This window comes from Peromyscus maniculatus, chromosome 5 (assembly GCF_049852395.1).
Source record: "Peromyscus maniculatus bairdii isolate BWxNUB_F1_BW_parent chromosome 5, HU_Pman_BW_mat_3.1, whole genome shotgun sequence".
Lineage (NCBI taxonomy): Eukaryota > Metazoa > Chordata > Mammalia > Rodentia > Cricetidae > Peromyscus > Peromyscus maniculatus.
Genome location: NC_134856.1, coordinates 26,880,972 through 26,899,610, shown reverse-complemented (window position 1 = coordinate 26,899,610; position 18,639 = coordinate 26,880,972). Strand labels below are relative to the sequence as shown.

General features: G+C 44.7%; 1 protein-coding gene across 6 annotated transcripts in view; it reads right to left on the bottom strand.

Moving 5' to 3' along the window:
• Positions 1 to 241: 241 nt before the first annotated feature.
• The window catches only part of Smad1 (SMAD family member 1), a 66,572-nt gene continuing 48,174 nt past the window's right edge, over positions 242 to 18,639 (bottom strand). For all 6 annotated transcript variants that reach the window (XM_076571947.1, XM_076571948.1, XM_006971730.4 and 3 more), the window contains 4 exons: positions 16,552 to 16,668; positions 12,880 to 13,101; positions 7,214 to 7,470; positions 242 to 1,633 (listed from right to left, as the gene is read on the bottom strand). In XM_076571947.1, the coding sequence (XP_076428062.1) occupies positions 1,490 to 1,633; positions 7,214 to 7,470; positions 12,880 to 13,101; positions 16,552 to 16,668 (740 nt within the window). In that variant the 3' untranslated portion in view covers positions 242 to 1,489. The remainder of the gene's footprint in view (positions 1,634 to 7,213; positions 7,471 to 12,879; positions 13,102 to 16,551; positions 16,669 to 18,639) is intronic.

Below are 18,639 nucleotides of genomic sequence, written 5' to 3'. Positions count from 1 at the left end.
AAAAATCAAAACAAAACAAAAACAAACAAACAAACAAAACCCTATTTTTTTCTTAATCCCCCCCCCCCCAGTTTTATGGATCCTTTCTCTTCTGATTTTAAATCACTCTGTTCTTTTAGCAAGTCAGGTTCCATGTCTTTGTTTTACTAATTGAGCTTTTTGTATCTGGTAGAGAGTACTCAAAAGAGCACCCTATCTTACTGATCCAAAATTTTAACATGCAAAGAAAGAAAATGACACATTTTTAATCAAAGTAAGCAATGATGACAGGTTTATTTAAAATTTTCCAGTAGAGAAAACCTGCTAGTGTTGGAATAAAAGTATTCAATGTATAAGAGCAGAAGAGAATAGAAAAAATTAACAGAAGAAAACAAAACCAAACAGTACAAAAAACAAAACAAAATAAAAATGTTTGAATGGCGTCCAATCAGGATCTTCTTTAAACCTGTGAATGATGGGCAGAGCTGCTAGGTGTGGCAAACAAGTTACTTGGGATTTAAAGCCTGTGCCTGTATTGTAAACTCCATAAAAACTGCTCAGGAAATTCAAGCTTTCCGTATGCTGGGCACTGAAACACAAAGCCAGTCGATTTGCAAAGAAGAGGAATTAGTCATTTGCTCACAGTTACAGGAATTAACCAGCTGCTTAACTGCCTTGTAGAGTGGATGAGATAGAAGAAAAGAAAGGGAAAAAGTCAGATAAAACTCTAAAAAACTGAAACACAGCAAATTCAGACACCAGCTTGTTCACTTAAGGCAGCAAACTGAACTTTATGGTACAGTCTCCGTTTGCGGTTTCACCTCCTTCCCCCACCCCGCCCTCAGATACTTCCTAGATCCACTAGCCAGTTAGACTATTCATAACCTCCAAATATTCTCCAGTAGATACATATTTAGCAGAGCATATGCCTGACGTCATTCTGACGGCGGTACAGCCAGCATACAGTTCTAGAAAGGTTACTATGTCTGTCATAAAGATGAACCTTTACTTTGAAAACAAACAAAAAACCCCATTCATTTCTAAACAAACAGTTTTAAAATATTATGAACACCCATGAGAAGATGATTCAGTGTGGCTCGGAACCTGATGAGAAGCACACTTGGATAGACTGTTAACGTAACACTCTGCCAAACACTCCAGGCAAAAGGATTGCTTAGGATCATTCTTTTTCTTTTTCTTTTTTTTCTTCTTTTTCTTCTAATAGATAATTTGTCCCTGGCTTGGCCATCTCTTTTTTTAACTATACACAAAAGTCCTGCTAAAAGTTAGCATTTTAGTTGATTATACAACAGAATGTCACAATGTAAACTAAACAGGTTCTTGATATCAACAGCATGTTACCAAGGTTTGTCAATTTCTCAATCCAACAGTTGGTCACAGAGGTCAAGTATTATCAAGACTCCTTTGTCAGACCTCATCTTGTCTGACACATCCATCCTTCAAGTACATGCAAGGCTCACCGGTGTGCAAGAGACCGAAGCCTGGCCCTTTACGACACCGATGAAATAGGATTGTGGGGCGAACCCATCTGGGTGAGGACTTTATCCAGCCACTGCAGCGGGCCATGCAGATGTATCTCAATCCAGCAGGGGGTGCTGGTAACATCCTGCCTGTGGTACTCAGCTCCCCAGCCCTAGGAAAAAAGAAAAAATGGAGTCATTTAACTCTCTCATCTCGGAGACCCAGCCTCCTAAACAAAAAGATCACACCATCAGTTCATATCGTTGTTTGGACTTGTGGCTATGTCCCGCAAGAAAGACAAACACACCACAAATGCATGGGATATTTGGTGGGTAACTTTTGGGGATGGACACTGGTCACTGAAAGTCCATCCAAGGACCCCAGATCACCTATTTTGTCTGGTGTGGTGGTACACGTCTTTAATCCCAGCATTTGGGAGGCAGGAGCAGGCACAATTGTGTGAGTTCCAGGCCAGTAGGTACAGAATGAGACCTTGTTTCAAAGAAAATAAAAATTACTAGTCTTGGATAATTAAAGTTTTAAAATACATTCAATAGTTGTTTGAATAAAGATATTTTAAATATTTATTTCCCATTACATTATTGTTATGTTAAAACTTTATTTACATTTTATTTTTTAAGACATGTTCTTACTATGTAGTCCTGGCTGGCCTGAACTCCCTATTTAGACCAGACTAGCCTTGAACTCAGAGCTTACCCGTCTTATCCCTGAACACTGGAATTAAAAACATGTGCCATCAAGCCTAGCTTTATTTATTTTTTAATATTTTATTTTTAAAAATCATGTATATATGTATGTGTTTCAGTATGGATTTATCTATGAATGTCATGCCTGTCGAGTCCTGAAGGTGTTGGGTCCTGGAGCTGAAGTTACAGGCTTTTGTGAGCCACCCCAGCTGGATGCTGGGAACTGAACCCAGGACCTCTGTAAGAGCACTAAACCCTTAACTGAGCAATCCTTTGCCCCTTTATCTGTGTGCCCATGCCCGGAGAGGACACAGATCAACACTGGCTGTCTTCTTCAATTGCACTCCACTGTATTTTTTGAGATGAGCTCTCTTGCTGAACCTGGGGCTTTTTGCCAATCAGGCTACCTGTCTCCTATGCAGAAATTACACACATCACTGCACCCAGCTTTTTGTTGTTGTTGCATTTTTGTATGTGCATGCACCACAACGTGCATGTGGAGCTCAGAGAACAGCTCTGTGAAGTCAGCTTTCTCTTTTCACCTTTACACATGTTGTGTAGCAATTTCTTCAAAGATAAAACCTTCCATCTTAGAGGGAAGCTCCTTAACTGCCCAATGTTCCATAGGGAGGTGAAACATTCCACCCTATAGGCAAACTCCTTAAAACTCAGGAAGCAAACAACTTAAAAGCTTTAGGAAGTCCCTGAAACTGACAAGATTCACTAGTTCCTTTCCCCCCAAGTTATGATAAGTGCAGTAAGGACGGCTGAGACACTAGACCAGCTAGGCTGCCTGGAAGAGGCTCGGACCGACTGAGCCGGGGAAAGCCACGGTCCAGCCCGTTAAGCTGCCTGCGTATTACGCAGTGAGCTCCAGGTTCTCGGCTTCTGTGAGCTGCCACCTGTGCTGGGGTAGGCTTTGGGGGACACAGAGCTGTCTTTGAGTCATTTCTGTTCCTCTAAGTAACCTCAATGAAGCTCAATGGTTCACCAAGCTGGCCTTCAGTGGTATCCACACTCTGGTCTGTCACTGGTTCCCTATCTGGGGTGAGTAGACATTTGTCAATGTTGCCCCAAGAACAGTGTCACACAGCATGCCTCAGAGGGACTGAACCTGGATTGCCAGGCTGTGCAGTAAGAGCCTTTACCCACTCACCCTTGGCATTTTTTTTTCCCTACGGAATGGGTACTGGGGATCCAAATTCAGGTCCTTTCAGACGCACGGGAGGCATTTCACTGAATACTCTCCTCAGCCCCTGTTTTTTATTTTCAGATGGGGTTTTACTCTGTAGCCCAGCTGGCCTGAAATTCACTACATAGTCCCATTTGGCTGCAAAGCTGTGGCAATCCTCCGGCCTCAACCTCCCATGTGCTGGGATTACAGGTGTGGGTTATGCTTGCTTCCCTTCTCCCCATTTCTGTGACACTGGGAATGAAACCCAAGGCCTCTCCCATGTGAAGCAGCACACTCCACCACTGAGGGACATCCCAGCCCTGTTAAAGCCATCATCCAATTCTCCCTTTTCCCTCAGTCAATACAGTAAAGGTGATGTCAGATGGACTGCCATTCTCCTACCCAACAACAACACAGATCTTTTGATCGTTCAATCTCACGTGAAGCTGACAGAAGAGTTACACATTCTCAAAGTTCTTCCTGACACCTAGTTGCTACCTTGAAAAAATAGGTTCCATTATTCATCAGGCCAAGACGGTGGTTTGTTAGATGGCCTCAGAATGACCAGTTAGGACAACAATGCTCCACAGAAGTCACCATGAAAACCAGGTGGTAGTATATACCTGTAATCTCAGCACTACTGGAAGGCTGAGGCAGGAGGATGACGACGACTTCAAGGTCAGTCTGGGCTACACAGAGTTTGAGGCTAACCTGGGATATTCAACAGTGACAGTCACCACACAGGTCTGTCTCTTTAGACAGTGAGATCGTTGAAGGTGGGGGAGGCCTAACATCTGACCTCCAGCATCCAGGACGGTCACCAGCATGAGGCAGTAGCTCCACAAAAACTTTCTGGGCCAAACTGATTTAGGTTTTTCAGGTAGGTAAGATTTGTTTTTTTTATATTCATAAATTTTATATTAACACCAAAAATCATCTCAAAAATAACATGAGATTGCCTTTTAATGTCAGTAAGATGAACTGTGTCACTTATCCGAGATACTGAGGAGGACAGGTAAACCGAGGCCCCCTCACAGCAGACAAGAGACATTAAGTGTGCAAAGCTTTTGTTGCCAAAATATGATTTCTTGTGATTGTTATGTCACAGTCACTGAGCTTTAAAAAGATTTATTGTTATGTGTACATGTGTGCATCTATGTGCTTGTGTGTGCAGGTACTCATGGAGGACAAAAGGTGTCAGATTTTTGGAGACAGAGTTCCAGGCAATTACGAGCTGCCTGATGTGGGCGCTGAAGAAGGTTCCGGTCCTCTGTAAGAGCAGCAACCGCTCTTAACTGCACAGCCGTCTCTCCGGCCACCACTTGTTTAGTACGATGGGTCTATCCTAAGTCTCCAGCCATACCCATCACACCTTGACTAGTCCTCCACGCTAGTGCTTGTTAAGGTTTTTTTTTTTTTTTTTTTTTTTTGGGTTTTTCGAGACAGGGTTTCTCTGTGTAGCTTTGCGCCTTTCCTGGGACTCACTTGGTAGTCCAGGCTGGCCTCGAACTCACAGAGATCCACCTGGCTCTGCCTCCCGAGTGCTGGGATTAAAGGCGTGCGCCACCACCGCCCGGCTTTGTTAAGGTTTTTATGTTGTGTTAATATTAAACCCATGGGGAGCCACAAGCATTTTGAAGCTAGAGACTTTAGATGCAATTTTTTTTTCTATTGTATTGTCTTTTGGAATAGTGGTAAAGTATTTGCTGAAAGAATGATGTCAGTACATTGTGAAGGTGTGGCTTTGGGCTGCAGAGAGGGCTTATCGGTTAAGAGTACTTGCTGCTGTTCCAGAGGTCCTGAGTTTGGTTCTAGGAGCCCACAAGTGCTCACAACTGCTTGTAAATCCTGCCACAAGAGAGCTGACACCCTCTTCTGGCCTCCACGGATGCGCACGCACGTGCGTGCAAGCACACACATACACACACACACACACACACACACACACACACACACAGACACACAGACAAGAGTAAAAGAATAAATCTTGGGCTGGAGAGATGGCTCAGAGGTTAAGAGCACTGACTGCTCTTCCAGAGGTCCTGAGTTCAATTCCCAGCAACCACATGGTGGCTCACAACCATCTCTAATGAGATCTGGTGCCCTCTTCTGGCCTGCAGTCAGACATGCTGTATACATAATAAATAAATAAATAAATCTTAAACAAAAAAAGAAGAAATCTTTAAATACCTTCTATTAAAGTGAAGGTTGCTTTTAGCTATACAAAAGTAACAGTGAACTGTTAGTCATGTAATTAACAGGAAACAAAGCGAGGAGAAGGCTCACAGGAGCACAGGAGTCAAAGCTGCTCAAAAATCAATAATCACAGCCCCATCAGGGATCTGGAACTATCAAGGTCCCAATTCCACTTGGCCCCATTTTACAGACCAAGAGCAGAAGGTCTGAGAAAGTCCCTGTACCTCAACCAGTCAACAGCCACTTAGGAGATGTTCTTCCTTCCAAACAAAAAACACTTGGGCAAGTTGCTGGACTCATTTTGAAAACTGTCTGAGCCCAAATGCTAAGTCAAAAATTAAATGGCACTTGTGAATGAATAATGAACAAGAAGAAACTCTGTGATCATATTTGCACACAACAGACAGGCCAACTTCTTTAAGGGGTAAAGAAAGGCCTCCCTTAGTGCTGAAGCGGGGCCACATTCGGCCAGGAGGGAAGATACCTTTGATCTGGATGATGATGAACAAGGCTCGGGATCACCCCAGTGATGAACACATCACTGAACAGGCCTAACGAGAAGTCAGAGAGGTTTTGAAGACAGCCGTGAAAGATGCCTGCCTCACCCAGGTTTGTAATTAGCGCTCTTCCTAAGGTAAAGCGGGATAGAGATTTATCTTCGAGACTTCAGAGACAAGTCAGTTACTAGACTGTGCTGTCCCAGATACACATTTAAAAAGTTCTTTTTCAACGGCATCTTCAACACTTGCATTGCTTAGCGGCAGAAGAAGACAGAGATAAGCAACGCCTTGGATGTTCTCCTTTCTTTGATACCACAGAACACTCTGGGAGAACGGCAAAGGCCTTGCTGACTTCTGAATTACAGACCAGCACAAGATTTACTAGAAATACTTAAAAAAATCTGAGCAACTAAAAATAATATCCAGTGTGATTAACTTTTCACTTACTTACTGTTACATTCATCCCTCCCTTCCCTGTGTGTGACTGTGTATATACACATGGGAGGCAAAGGGCAGCTTGAGGGACTTGGTTCTGTCTTTCTATCACATGGGTCCCACTGAGCCACCCCACGGGCCCTAAAAGATCATCCAAGGACTGCTGAACTATAACCGATACGTGCTGGCATCCTGACCACACTGAAAGCAAAGAAGAAGGACAAAGATGCATTTAGTCAGCTCATCTCAGGATGACGATGATTTTAAGCTACATTTAAATACATACCATTTTCTATGGCATTATGGTAGCTACAGGGCCGGGGACATAGCGCAGTGGGTGGGACAGTGGCCTAACATACTGGCGACCCTACAATGGGGTAGTGGAGGCAAACACTAGCTACTCCAGATCTACAGCTGACGCATCAGGATTTCAAACTCGTCCTCAGCCAGCCGGAGGCCCAACTGGACTACACTGGACCCTCGGTTTGAGCAGGAACAGCAAGATGGCTCCGGGTAGCAGGAATAAAGCATCTGCCACAAGCCCGGAGACCTGAGTTCCACCTCTGGGACCTGCACGGTGGGAGGAGAGGACTACAGTCTATGTTCCCATGACAACCTCTCGGACACTGACACCTTTGTTAGATGCTGACAGGAGTATATGCCAGGAAGGCACAACTTTATACACTGTGAGAAAGCAAGGGGATGGGTCTAGCCCCAGCGAGACGGTGGGCGCGGCTCACCTTCACGAAGCTCATTCGAATAGTGCACATTTTGGTGAGTTCGTACACTGTCTCGAAACCATGGTTCACAGACTGTGCCAGGAGCTGAGCAAACTCTTGGTTGTTGAAAATTTTCAAGCTGCACCCGCTGGGGATCTTGCAGACAGTAGTGGGGTGGAAGCCGTGATGGTAGTTGCAATTCCGACTCTGCACGAAGATGCTGCTGTCGCTGAGGCATTCGGCGTACACCTCTCCTCCAACGTAATAGAGGTGGACTCCTGCAGGGGGCAGACCGCGTCAGTCACAGGCCGAAGAGATACTCACACAGGCCTTCGGACAGGCACCCAGGTAACCAGGTCACCCCTGTGTCAACCACTATGTTCAGGAAATAACAAAGTCTCTCAAAAATAATAAAGCATAACACTTTCATTTTGGTAAGTATTTAATGTCCCACTTGGCCAGAGTTGAAAGTATATTTGCACTCCAAAAATAGAGTGCAATAAAACCTGTAGTTTACTGGGGTATCCTGTGGTCTCAAGTCTTCTGCATGCATGCCAGGGCTAAATTGTTCAGAAAACTTCAGAGAGAAAGAAGGGATGACCAATAAACACAGGGGAATGAAAGCCGGGGTGAAGAATTACTGCTGGGAGCTGTAAGACATGAGGTCTAGTTAAAAACAAAAGCCTTTTAAATAGGAAAAAAAATGTACTGTGAAGTAAGAGCTCGCCAAAATAACTACTAAAGATAATAATTGAAAACTTCTTACAACTTAGAATGCTGGAGTCTAGGCAACGCCCTGCCTTCACAGGCAGAAGGGGGCAGACCTGGAGGCCCTCCTAGTAAAGCTGAAGGAGGAGAGAATCTGCAAAGCTGTCCTCTGATGCCCCGCTATCCACTCACAAAAGAAACAAAAACAAGTCTTCAAAAGGGAAGAAGGACCCTCTGGCTAAGCCTCACAAGGCGGCAACAAGTACCCAGCAAACAGGCAGGTGGTGCAGCTTCAAGCCCTGCAGGTGACCCTGGTATGTGAGTATCTGAGGAAACACCATGTGGCATTTCTACAGACACACAGGGCTAAGACTCCAGTACCAGCTCTACCACAGTGGCAGAAATCCATTTTGTTTAGAGATATAGAGAAATATATTTATGAGAAAAAATATAGAGAAAACTATAAGAGGGGGGAAAAACCCTTTCCCTGATAATAAAAATGATGACTTTTCATTTTAGAAAATTAAGGCAATATATGAAAATATAAAGATGTGGAAAATATTACCGTTTCTTCAGTGACAGAGGAAAATGCTTGTTAACTAATGGTGTGCAGCACTGTGCTGGCCTCCCCAGTCACAAAGCTTCGGGTGCACGCTTTCACATTTCTGTGTGACTGCTGCTGTAACTGTTTAACCAGGCTCCTCGGCAGCCAGTGTGGACACTAATTGTCTATTATTGCAGTCATGACAAATGCCACTGAGTGGTTTTTACTAATATCCCTAAGAGAGATTCCTGGAACTTCAATGGCTGGATCGAAGGCCTCTGAATCACTTTGCCAAACGACTTTCCAGAATGCTTGTGCTGGCTCACACCCACATCAGCACTGTGAGTGCCGTGAGGGTCTGACCCTCGCCAGCCCTGATCCTGAGCTTGACCCAAAGCAAAATGCTCACCGCTGGAAAATAACAGAACTGCTTTAACTTGTACATGGAGCTGGGCAAACGCTTGCGTTAGTGGCCGTCTGGGTGGCCCTTGAGGACTCACCTATTTATCGCACTGACTGGATTGTAGGGTTTAATCATTTTTTTATGAGTTGTGCATTTAGGGGTAGATATAAATAATTTATTTTGTATGTTCCAGTTATTCCTTTGTCTTTTCAATTTTAGTCATTTTATATGTGTATGTGTAGATAGATACATAGGTAAATACACAGGTAAATAGATTTAGATATGACTCAACCTAGAGAAGTTTATATGTGTATAGAGACAGATTAATAGATTTAGATGTGTGTTTCAACATGGAGAAGATTAAAATACTTAATTTCTTATGAATTTTGAATTTCTTATGAATTTTGTTGAGGCAGAAAACTACCTTTCAGAACAAATATATTTTCATCCATCTTTTTAATTGTTTGCTTTTTACGGACACACACTAATCACCCACATGTGCTATACACTCAGGACCTTTAGGAGAAGCTCCTGACCCGCTGCCGTCACGGAACTCCCCTCTCACGTCAGGAGAGCATGAGTGTAACTTTACTCCACTGTTGTCTACACACTGACTGATTTACTTGTAGTTTCACAATGTCTTTTTAGCCCTGATGTCTGTCGCAATTTTTCTTTACTCGTCCATTAAAGTTTTTAACTGTTCTTATTCACCCTTTCAAGTAATATTGGCATCACACTGTATGGCTTCCACCAAATGTCACACTGTAACCTAACTTGTTCTAAGTCACAAAATAACATAGGAGGATTTAGTGTCCACTTGAAATATTTCCACAGAATCAAGCCATCTCTTTAATGAACAGAGGCTGCCTGTATGTGCAATTTCTCTCTCTCTTAGTATAGCCCTGGGGGAGGAAATGTCACTAGAGGTGATCTTTCAGAGTCTGAAGTCCTGAGCCATAACTAGTTCACCCTCTCTGTTTTTTACTTGTGGTTCAAGATGTGAGCCCGGCTTCTGCCCCTGCCACCATGCCCCCACCGCCACACTGCCTTGCCATGATGGAACCATGAGCAAAAATAAACTCTTCCTTCTTTGAGTTGTTTTGCTTGTGGTGTTTTGTCAGTGACAGGTCAGGGGAAGTGGTTATACAAACATCTAGGTAAACAGAACGACCTGACAGACATGAAGTCCATCCATGAGCTGTCCAGAGTGAGGGGAAACAGCACATGTCTGTGTCTAGTGGGAGGTACAAGTTAATAGGAACTTTCTCAAAAGTATGTAACCAAGCGCTTCTGACCTACTAGCTTCATTCTGAACATTATCAACTGGTCATGATCTCCACATACCGCCTTAGCTTCCTTCACAGGAATCTTGGCTTCTTCATCATCTCTAATTCAACACTGTCCACTAGTCAGGCATCCGGGGCGACTTCAAGTGCTCCCTTCCCTCCTAACTTCTTAAAGAGGAAATTCTACCGTTCAGTCTTTTTGTTTGCCGTCACGAAACTACCCTCGTAGTTTGGGGGCGTGTCCCATTAAAATGTAATGAAATACACACTTCTCCATCCTAAATGTATCGACAGAGAACGTCAGAGGTCTACAGGCGCAGGAACACGCCCATCTGGGCTAGGAACCCAAGTCCATTCACCTTAGGTTGTCATTTCTATCTCTCCTTGCTCTGGTCATACTAAGAAATGCTTGCCGAGTTCAACAGTTATTAGGTTTCCTCTTTGAATCTAAGAATAAATCTTAAAAATTTTTTCAAATGTCTGTCTGTCTCTCTGTCTCTCTCTTTGTTTTTTCAAGACAAGATTTCTCTGTGTAGTTTTGGTGCCTGTCCTGGAACTCACTCTGTAGCCCAGGCTGGCCTCCAACCCACAGAGATCTGCCTGGCTCTGCCTCCCGAGTGCTGGGATTTAAAGGCGTGCGCCACCATCGCCCGGCTTCAAATGTCTCTTAAGCACCTATTAAAAACTGTTTTACCTAATCCATTGCTGTGGATGTTGATTCCTTTATTTTTGCTTTATTTATTTATTTAGAGACAGGGTCTCATTATGTAGTCCTGGCTGGTCTGGAACTCAAGAACTCAGAGGTCTGCCTCTGCTTCCCCAGCATATGCTACCCATACACCTCTCACTGGTGATGTCAAGATGGGGGATTGATAAATTTACTGACCATGCAGATTTATCCACTGTATAATTAATTTTTATTCTGCAACAATTTTTATTTGCAATTAAAATAGTTTGTGAAGAAACACTTTAAAACATGTAAACACCTCAATTCTCATAAAATCTCTCTTTGTATTTTGCACACATTGATGGTCCTTTGTTTTTATTACATTTACTTGTTCTATGTGTGTATATGATGCGTGTGTGAGGCACGTGCTATCGTGTGTGTGTGTGTGTGTGTGTGTGTGTGTGTGTGTGTGTGTGTGTGTATACGTCAGAGGACAACGTGTAGGAGTTGGCTTTCTCCTACCATGCGGTCCTGGGGATTGAACTAAGCTCATTAGGCGTGGTGCAAGCCCCTTTACCCCCTGAGCCATGTCACCAGCCCTAAACAGATGACCTTATGTGATCCTTACTACAACAGTTACACAGTGATGATGTTTGTACTCGAGCACTGTCTGTTTAGCCACTGGACTTCCCAATTAACTCATTTCTCTATTAGTATGGCTGTATCACTTAGAATCTACTTATTTGGACAGAATCTCACTACGCATATAGTCTACCCTGGCTGTGGATTCTTGATTTTCTGCTTCAGGCCTCCTAAGTGACGACATTCCAGGAGTAATGCTCACCCACACCCAGCAGTATCTTAAGATCCACTACTGCAGTTAATTACAGTTGCTCTTCATTATCTCTGGATCTGGAATCCAGTTTCAACTGTGCACAGATCAAAAATGAGTTTTTAATAGCACCAACATTAACATGCACAGGTTTGCCTTCTCGGGCGTCACTCAGCAGTACAACTATTTACATGACGCGGACTCCGCAGAGCGTGACTCAAAGGGCACCTGAAAGGGGAGGTGTGTGAGTTACACGATACACTACAGTTTTAGATAAGGAAACTGCGCACCCATGGATTTTAGTTCCCACCATGGACAGCTGGACTTTGGTACTTAAATTGTCCAGAGCTGTGTGGTGGGAGCTGGATTCTGAGAGGCACCGCCACTTCCGGCTTCTCTTCACTTTCTGTCACGTGAGATGCGCCAGGCTCAGCCCGTCCCAGCTTTGGAGGCAGCCACAGTTTCCCTCACTGGGGTTAGATACCAGCGATGATCTGGACACTGGATATGCGTCTTGTTCTTTTGTCTCTTTGCCTTTTCAGTATGCAGTCCGAGGGTGCATAGATAGGCTTGCATAAGGACATAAGCACAAGAGCACATCAACACACATCATGTCGTTAAAGTATGATTTTATACTGACATTTTCCAAGGAATGCCACACCCCTTCTTGGCTGCATGTTCCTTACTCCACAGGGAAAACTCAGCTATGAGCACTACCCACACATTTAGTCACTGCCTTAATCATATAATAAATACATGTAAATGTTACAGAACTCTTTTAATCTACCACTAACAAACAGCTAGGTCTATTAAGAAAGATATTTGGGCTGGCGAGAGGGCTCAGGGGGTAAAGGTGCTTGCCACCGAGCCTGAAGACCTGAGTTTGATTCCTAGCATCCACATGGTGGAAGGTGAGAACTGACTCCCACAAGCTGTCCTCTGATCAAGGTACTTACTTATGCACACATGTGTGCATGAACAAAGAATGTAATAAGTAACTGTAAAAATTGTTTTAAAAGATATTTCACTTATAACAAATTTAAGATATCGTAGTGCCCCACAATAACAAGTCCATGTCAGCTGGTACCTATCAATATCAATAAAAATTGGAAAACCACTAAGATCATTGACTGGAACAATGTCCAGACAGCGGCATCTGAACATTTGGCGTTTGCCACGGGAATGACGGAGTCACTTATGGAGGAACACGAGACGAACGTTGGCCAGAGGGGTCAAGAGAAGCTCACCTTTTCCAATATGCCGCCTGGTGTTTTCAATGGTGGAGTTCCGGTTAACGTTGGAGAGCAGCCCGAGGCAGAAGCGGTTCTTATTGTTGGAAGGATCGGTGAAACCGTCCACCAAGACGCTGGTGGAGGAGGCGTGGAACGCTTCGCCCACGCGGTTGTTGAGCTCATAGTACACAATAGAGCACCAGTGTTTTGGTTCCTCGTAAGCAACAGCTTGCACATCTGTGAGAGGGGAAAAAAGGTTCTGTTGGCTCACGGGTTGCGCCTGGAGCACCCCCAACCCGAAACCGCATTGTAAACTGGCTGAGCACTGTGGAATGAAGACAGGCAGGGGCAGCTACGGTGGTCACGTGGATCACCTTCTGTGAGACCTGAAGTACTTCTTGGTGAGGGTGGCATTCCCCTTTAACTGGGGAGCAGTCTTCTCCAGTGACTGGCAGAAATCTGGAATACCAGCTCAGCAAGCCCAGCAAAAGCATTTGCTGAACACTAATGACCTATTCCTGGCTCATTAACATACAGAAATAATAGAAATCCCTCCTGCTGGCACACTACCTACAAGAAATACAAGTGACAGTGACAAAGCAAGCCGTACAGGAACAAGAGGGCCCGGAGATGTGCCGACAGAACCGCTTTTGGCCAAGCCTTGGTAGACCTCTGCTTTCTCAAAGCATTGAAAATCAGCTTCTCCCTATCGTGAAGAAGCTGCCTGGCTACACAGAGCCGGTGCTGGCCGCAGCTCCCGTTTTGCTATAGCTCAGGAAGAAATCGTGCCAGCTGGCCATTCCCCCCGAATGAATCATATCTCTCTCATCCAGACTCCACGCTAACTTCCTTATATTTGCTTCAAGCCGAGCAGGTGTGTTTGTCTCTCCCTTCCCAGAATGGGCCAACAATGGAAACTACCCAGCTTTACTGACAGGATGCAGCTTGTTAGGCCCAATCTCTTAAGACTGATGAATCTCCAAACAGAAAATGCTTCTCAACACTTTCGACCAAAAGGCTGGGAAATGAGCCCTCTGCAGCAAAACCTCCGAGAGCATGCCTCTGAGACCCCAGGGATAAATCACACCATCGCCAACTTAATCATTACTGATCTGAGCCTCACGGGGCCTCGGTGGACAAATGTGAGAAATGGAAAGAAAATCCACCAGGCTTGGTGAAGGGAGAAGGACTTTGATGCTCTTAGCACAACCGCCCGATATTTGCTTGACACACTGGAGCAGGCTGGCTGAAAATACACTGCTACTTCCCTTGTCTTCCAGACAACCCTTCCCTGTCACCCCTCTGCTGTTCTTCAAGGAGCAAAGCTTCAGTCATTCACAAGTGCCAATCCCCAAAGAAGACTGTGCCATAGGTCACAGAGCCTTTTATCAACTATCAGTGTTGTTAAAAATGCTATTCATCTAGCTTACACGTGGACACGTTTTTTCCTATAAAAGGCCAGAAAGATTTTGTGGGACATATGGTCTTTATCACAACTATTCCACTCTACCTTTGTAACAACAGGAACAAACAAACAAACAAAAAACCCAGCCACAGATCATATGTAACAAATGGGCACAACTGTGTTCTAATAAAGCTTTATTTACAAAAACAGATAGTGGGCTGATCTGTCTGTGGGCTGTAATTTGCTGACCCATGCTCTGGGAAAACCACCACAGGTAACAACAGGAGAAAAGCCAGTGTTTTTCCTTTGAAAATACTAGGTGGTTTTTAAATTGGCTCTAATGGGGAACATTTTTAAAGCTATTTAAAAAGAAGAAGATCTTAAAAGTAAGTCTCTATTTGGGGGTCATGGAGCTAATGTTATCAGTACCATAATTGGGTCCACACAGAGCATCTTGCTCCCCAAATAAAAATTCCAAAAATGGGTCAGATGGGGCTGTTCTCTCAGTCAGACGCCTCTGCTTTTTGACTCCCAGCATCTAACGGTGACCAAGACCCGTGAAATATAGAGAGCCTATAACGAAAACTCCAAAACAAAACCACTGATTTAAAAGTTATATGTTCTAATTTACTTAAACGTACAACTAAGTTTCTTTCAGATTATTATCATCATTTTTAAATTTATTTTTAGAGCAGTTAGGGTCATGCAGGGACTTCCCATATGCCCTCTCACCACCAAGATCCTCCATCAGAGTGGTACATTCGGCATAACTCTAGAGCTGCTACATCACCATCCCAAACCCAGAGTCCACACCAGGGCTTGTTCTTGCTGTTAGTCACGGGTGAGCAGGGTCTGCTGCTGTCGTTATTACACTGGCAGCCAGGCAGCATCACACTGAAATCCTTAACAAGCATCAGCAGCTCTGACAACGTCTGAGCTACCTCCCATTCGCTAAAAATGGGGTTAAGAACAAAAGAAGACAAATTCAGCAGGCACATTGCTTTTTAATTTGAATTGCTTCACACCCAGGCTGAGCACTTGGGGGAGGCCTCCTCCGGAAGTTACTGACCGAGTCTGTCTTGCCAGGGCAGCATGGCACTGTAAGCAGGGGTAGTGTGTGTTTGGCGTTGGTGGTGGGGTGTCAATGTCTGATTCTCTGCTCCTGTAAGCAGACTCAGCGTGCTACTGTGGCCCTGGGAAGCAGGTGGAGTCATCCACACACCAAGTCACTCCCAGGCTGAAATGGGCCCGACAGTGAAGACCAGCTCCCCCTCCCCAGAGAGGGAACATGAACTTCAGTTCTACTTGTAAGTTCTTGGAGGGAAGGGGGGTAAAGTCTCATCCTTTAATTTTCTTTTCTTTTCTTTTTTGGTAATGAAGTTAGGCACAAGTCCAGAAAGAAAACAAATGTCATTACTTGTTTCAGTGACAGTTAAGGACCATAAAACAGACGAGGCATATGCCAGTCTACTCTGACCCAAAGGTGCTGCTGTATGGATCTCCCACAGGAGTTGGGTTTGCACTACTGTAGACGGTCTGTTGCTCTTGGCCCGTTTAAAGACACTTCTTGCAGCATGGATCTCAAGTTATTAATTACTGAAGACCTGAACACATGACCATCTAAATAACAGACATATCTGTTACGTAAAACAGGACTCAACCGTTTCCTCCCCACCGTCTCTGCATGCTCAAGAGATCTCTACAACCTCATGGATACACAGGTATGTGAAACAGCTGTACAAACCCACACTTATTGGTGATGAATCATAGATAAATGCATTTTAAACAGTTATTTGATATGTATGCATAAATGTACATATGATAATATTTATCAGTTAAGCATTTACTGAAGGCGAGAGCGAACTGGCATGCTAAGGACATAGACATGCTTGTTTATTTTTACATAAACAAGTCTTGTCTGGATACTCAACATGCAGCATCTCCCATTGTCCTCAGAGTTGACTGACAGTTCAGTTTCCTAACCACTACAGCTGAGGTTAACTTCACCTAACTATGTAGTACAAAATGGCGGAATGCTGCTTACGGCCATTTCAGAGACCAGTGAAAATCTGAGACCTCCACATTCAATTCTGAGATCTCATATGGAATTGTGACAGAGTTTAAGTAAAAAGATGGGTTCTAGAGAATTCTTTCCATTAAGCTTAAAACAACAACCACAGAAAACCTGTTTTCCATGTTTCTCAAATAACGACCTTTTTAAGGTCTACATTTGGACGCAGGGACAACAAACAAAAAAGGGAGTGAGCAGCAGCTTCTCTTACCTCCTCTGTTGACTTCCGAGGGCAGCGAAGGTGCCATCATATTCGTGTCCATTGGCTGAGAGCCATCCTGGGCCATGGGGTCTTCAGGAGGCAGGTAAGCAGGTGGGGGGGTGTCCGCTACAAAGTTTGAAAAAAAAAAATGACATGCTTCGAAATATAAACAGGTGTGTGTGTATACCTGTGCACGTATATGCGGATGCATGTGTGCGCACATGTGTGTAGGGGTCAGAACATAGCTTCAGGAGTTAGGTCTCTCCACCATGTGGGTTCCAGAGACTGACCTCAGGTTTCCACGATGGCAGCAAGTGTCTCTGCCCACTGAGCCATCTGGCCAGCCCTCACTTTTGGGGGCTGGGGTGGGGGAAGCAAGGTCTCTCGTGGCCTGGAGCTCTATAGGCAGTCTAGGCAGCTTGGCCAGCGAGCCCCAGGGATCTCCCTGTCCCTGCCTCTCTGTGCTGAGATTACTAATCACTCACGTTGAAGCCACCCCCTTACCTCTACGGTGGCACCTGCCTGCTATCCTAGTAGCTAGGAAATGGAAGTAGGAAGATGCAGAGGTCAAGGCCAACCTTGGCTACATCAGGCCCTGCCTCACCCCCCCCCCCTTCCAAAAAAGGATAGATGCTAAAGACACTGGACTTAGGGTACAGTTTCTGAAAATAATCGTATCCCCAAACTTTGTTCCCAGTGACATTTCAGTGAGAAGAAAAAAACGTAAGTCGGTCCCAGGAGTCCCCTGCCTACCTAGGAGCAGGTCACTTTAGACCCATGAGAAGAGCATGGAGCACACTCTTCATGAGCAGACTCACTGGTGTAAAAACTGGCTGACAGGATCGGTGAGGAGAAGCTCTCTCAGGCCCCCGGCAGCAAACTATGGGCAAGAATTTGCTCTCTGGGCTTGCTACAACCTACTGATTGAGACTTGGTTTCCCATGGCTTTAAGCAGTCTCTCAGGACACCTCTGCCCCAACCATTTGAGCAATAGTTAGCTCAAAAATCCCCAATAACAGAACACTAGGCAATAAATCAGCTTATCTCAGCTGTCTTCTGTTTCAGAATTTGCATAAGGCTCTTCCGAACAGTTTCCAGCAAATAATATGATTACTGAAACCACACAGACGAATGCAAGCCTGGCATTTCTTACTGTGAAACACAGGGCATTCGTTTTCCTGCTCTCGAAAACCAAGTTCCTCACTGGCTTGTGAGCCCACCCAGAGTGTACAGCAGAGCCTGGAGAACACAATTTACCAGAGGGAGCCATGAATGCTTGGGTAAATACTCAGAAGCACCCATGGAACCCAAATAACCAACTCTGCTCCTTCAGGGCTCCCTGGCAACTCCTCCCACCCACCTCCGACCCAGCGGAGTCAGCGGGCCTCCTGGGTCCTCTCAGACTGTCCCTCCTCACTCCAGCGTCTTGCTGCCGCAGTGAAGTTAACTCCGCTGGCCTGGAGCCAGCAGCGAGGCGGAGCCTCTTCTCAGCAGAACCCAATGAATTTACACCAACAGGCTGGTGAAAAATCTCACTAGCAACCCATGGCACCAACAGGGGCCAGCTCGTAGCTGATGGTGCTCTGCCATCCCTACAGAGTACAGCCCTTCTGTTCTCCTCTCCTGGGCCTGTACTTGAATCCCGGGCAGTCAAGGACAAGACGGAATTTGAGTGACAGTCTTTGATTTTTTTATTGGGGTTGCCCCTGTCAAAAGTCCTCTGAAACGGACCTTTTTCCCACTAACCCGTCCAGTCCACCAGACCCAATGGGCTGGCCAGGAAATGCGTGGATAGGAAACCACCGAATGTTATTAGTTTGGCTACTAAAATAATCTATCTCCCATCTTCATCCCAAACACAAAAACAATGCAAAATAAACCGGCTGAAAAACAAGTGTTTAAAAAGAAAGGAGAAGAAGCAATAAAGCATGGATCACTTTCCAATTTCTGAAGGTTCAGCATGGATGTTGAAGTAAAATTTAATTAAGAGCACTTTAAGTGGCTCTGTAAACATGCCCGCCCAGTCTTTTCCCTAACGAAAACATTCATAGATTTCACGATGTTTTGTTTATCATGTCCTTCTTGATGTCAACTAGC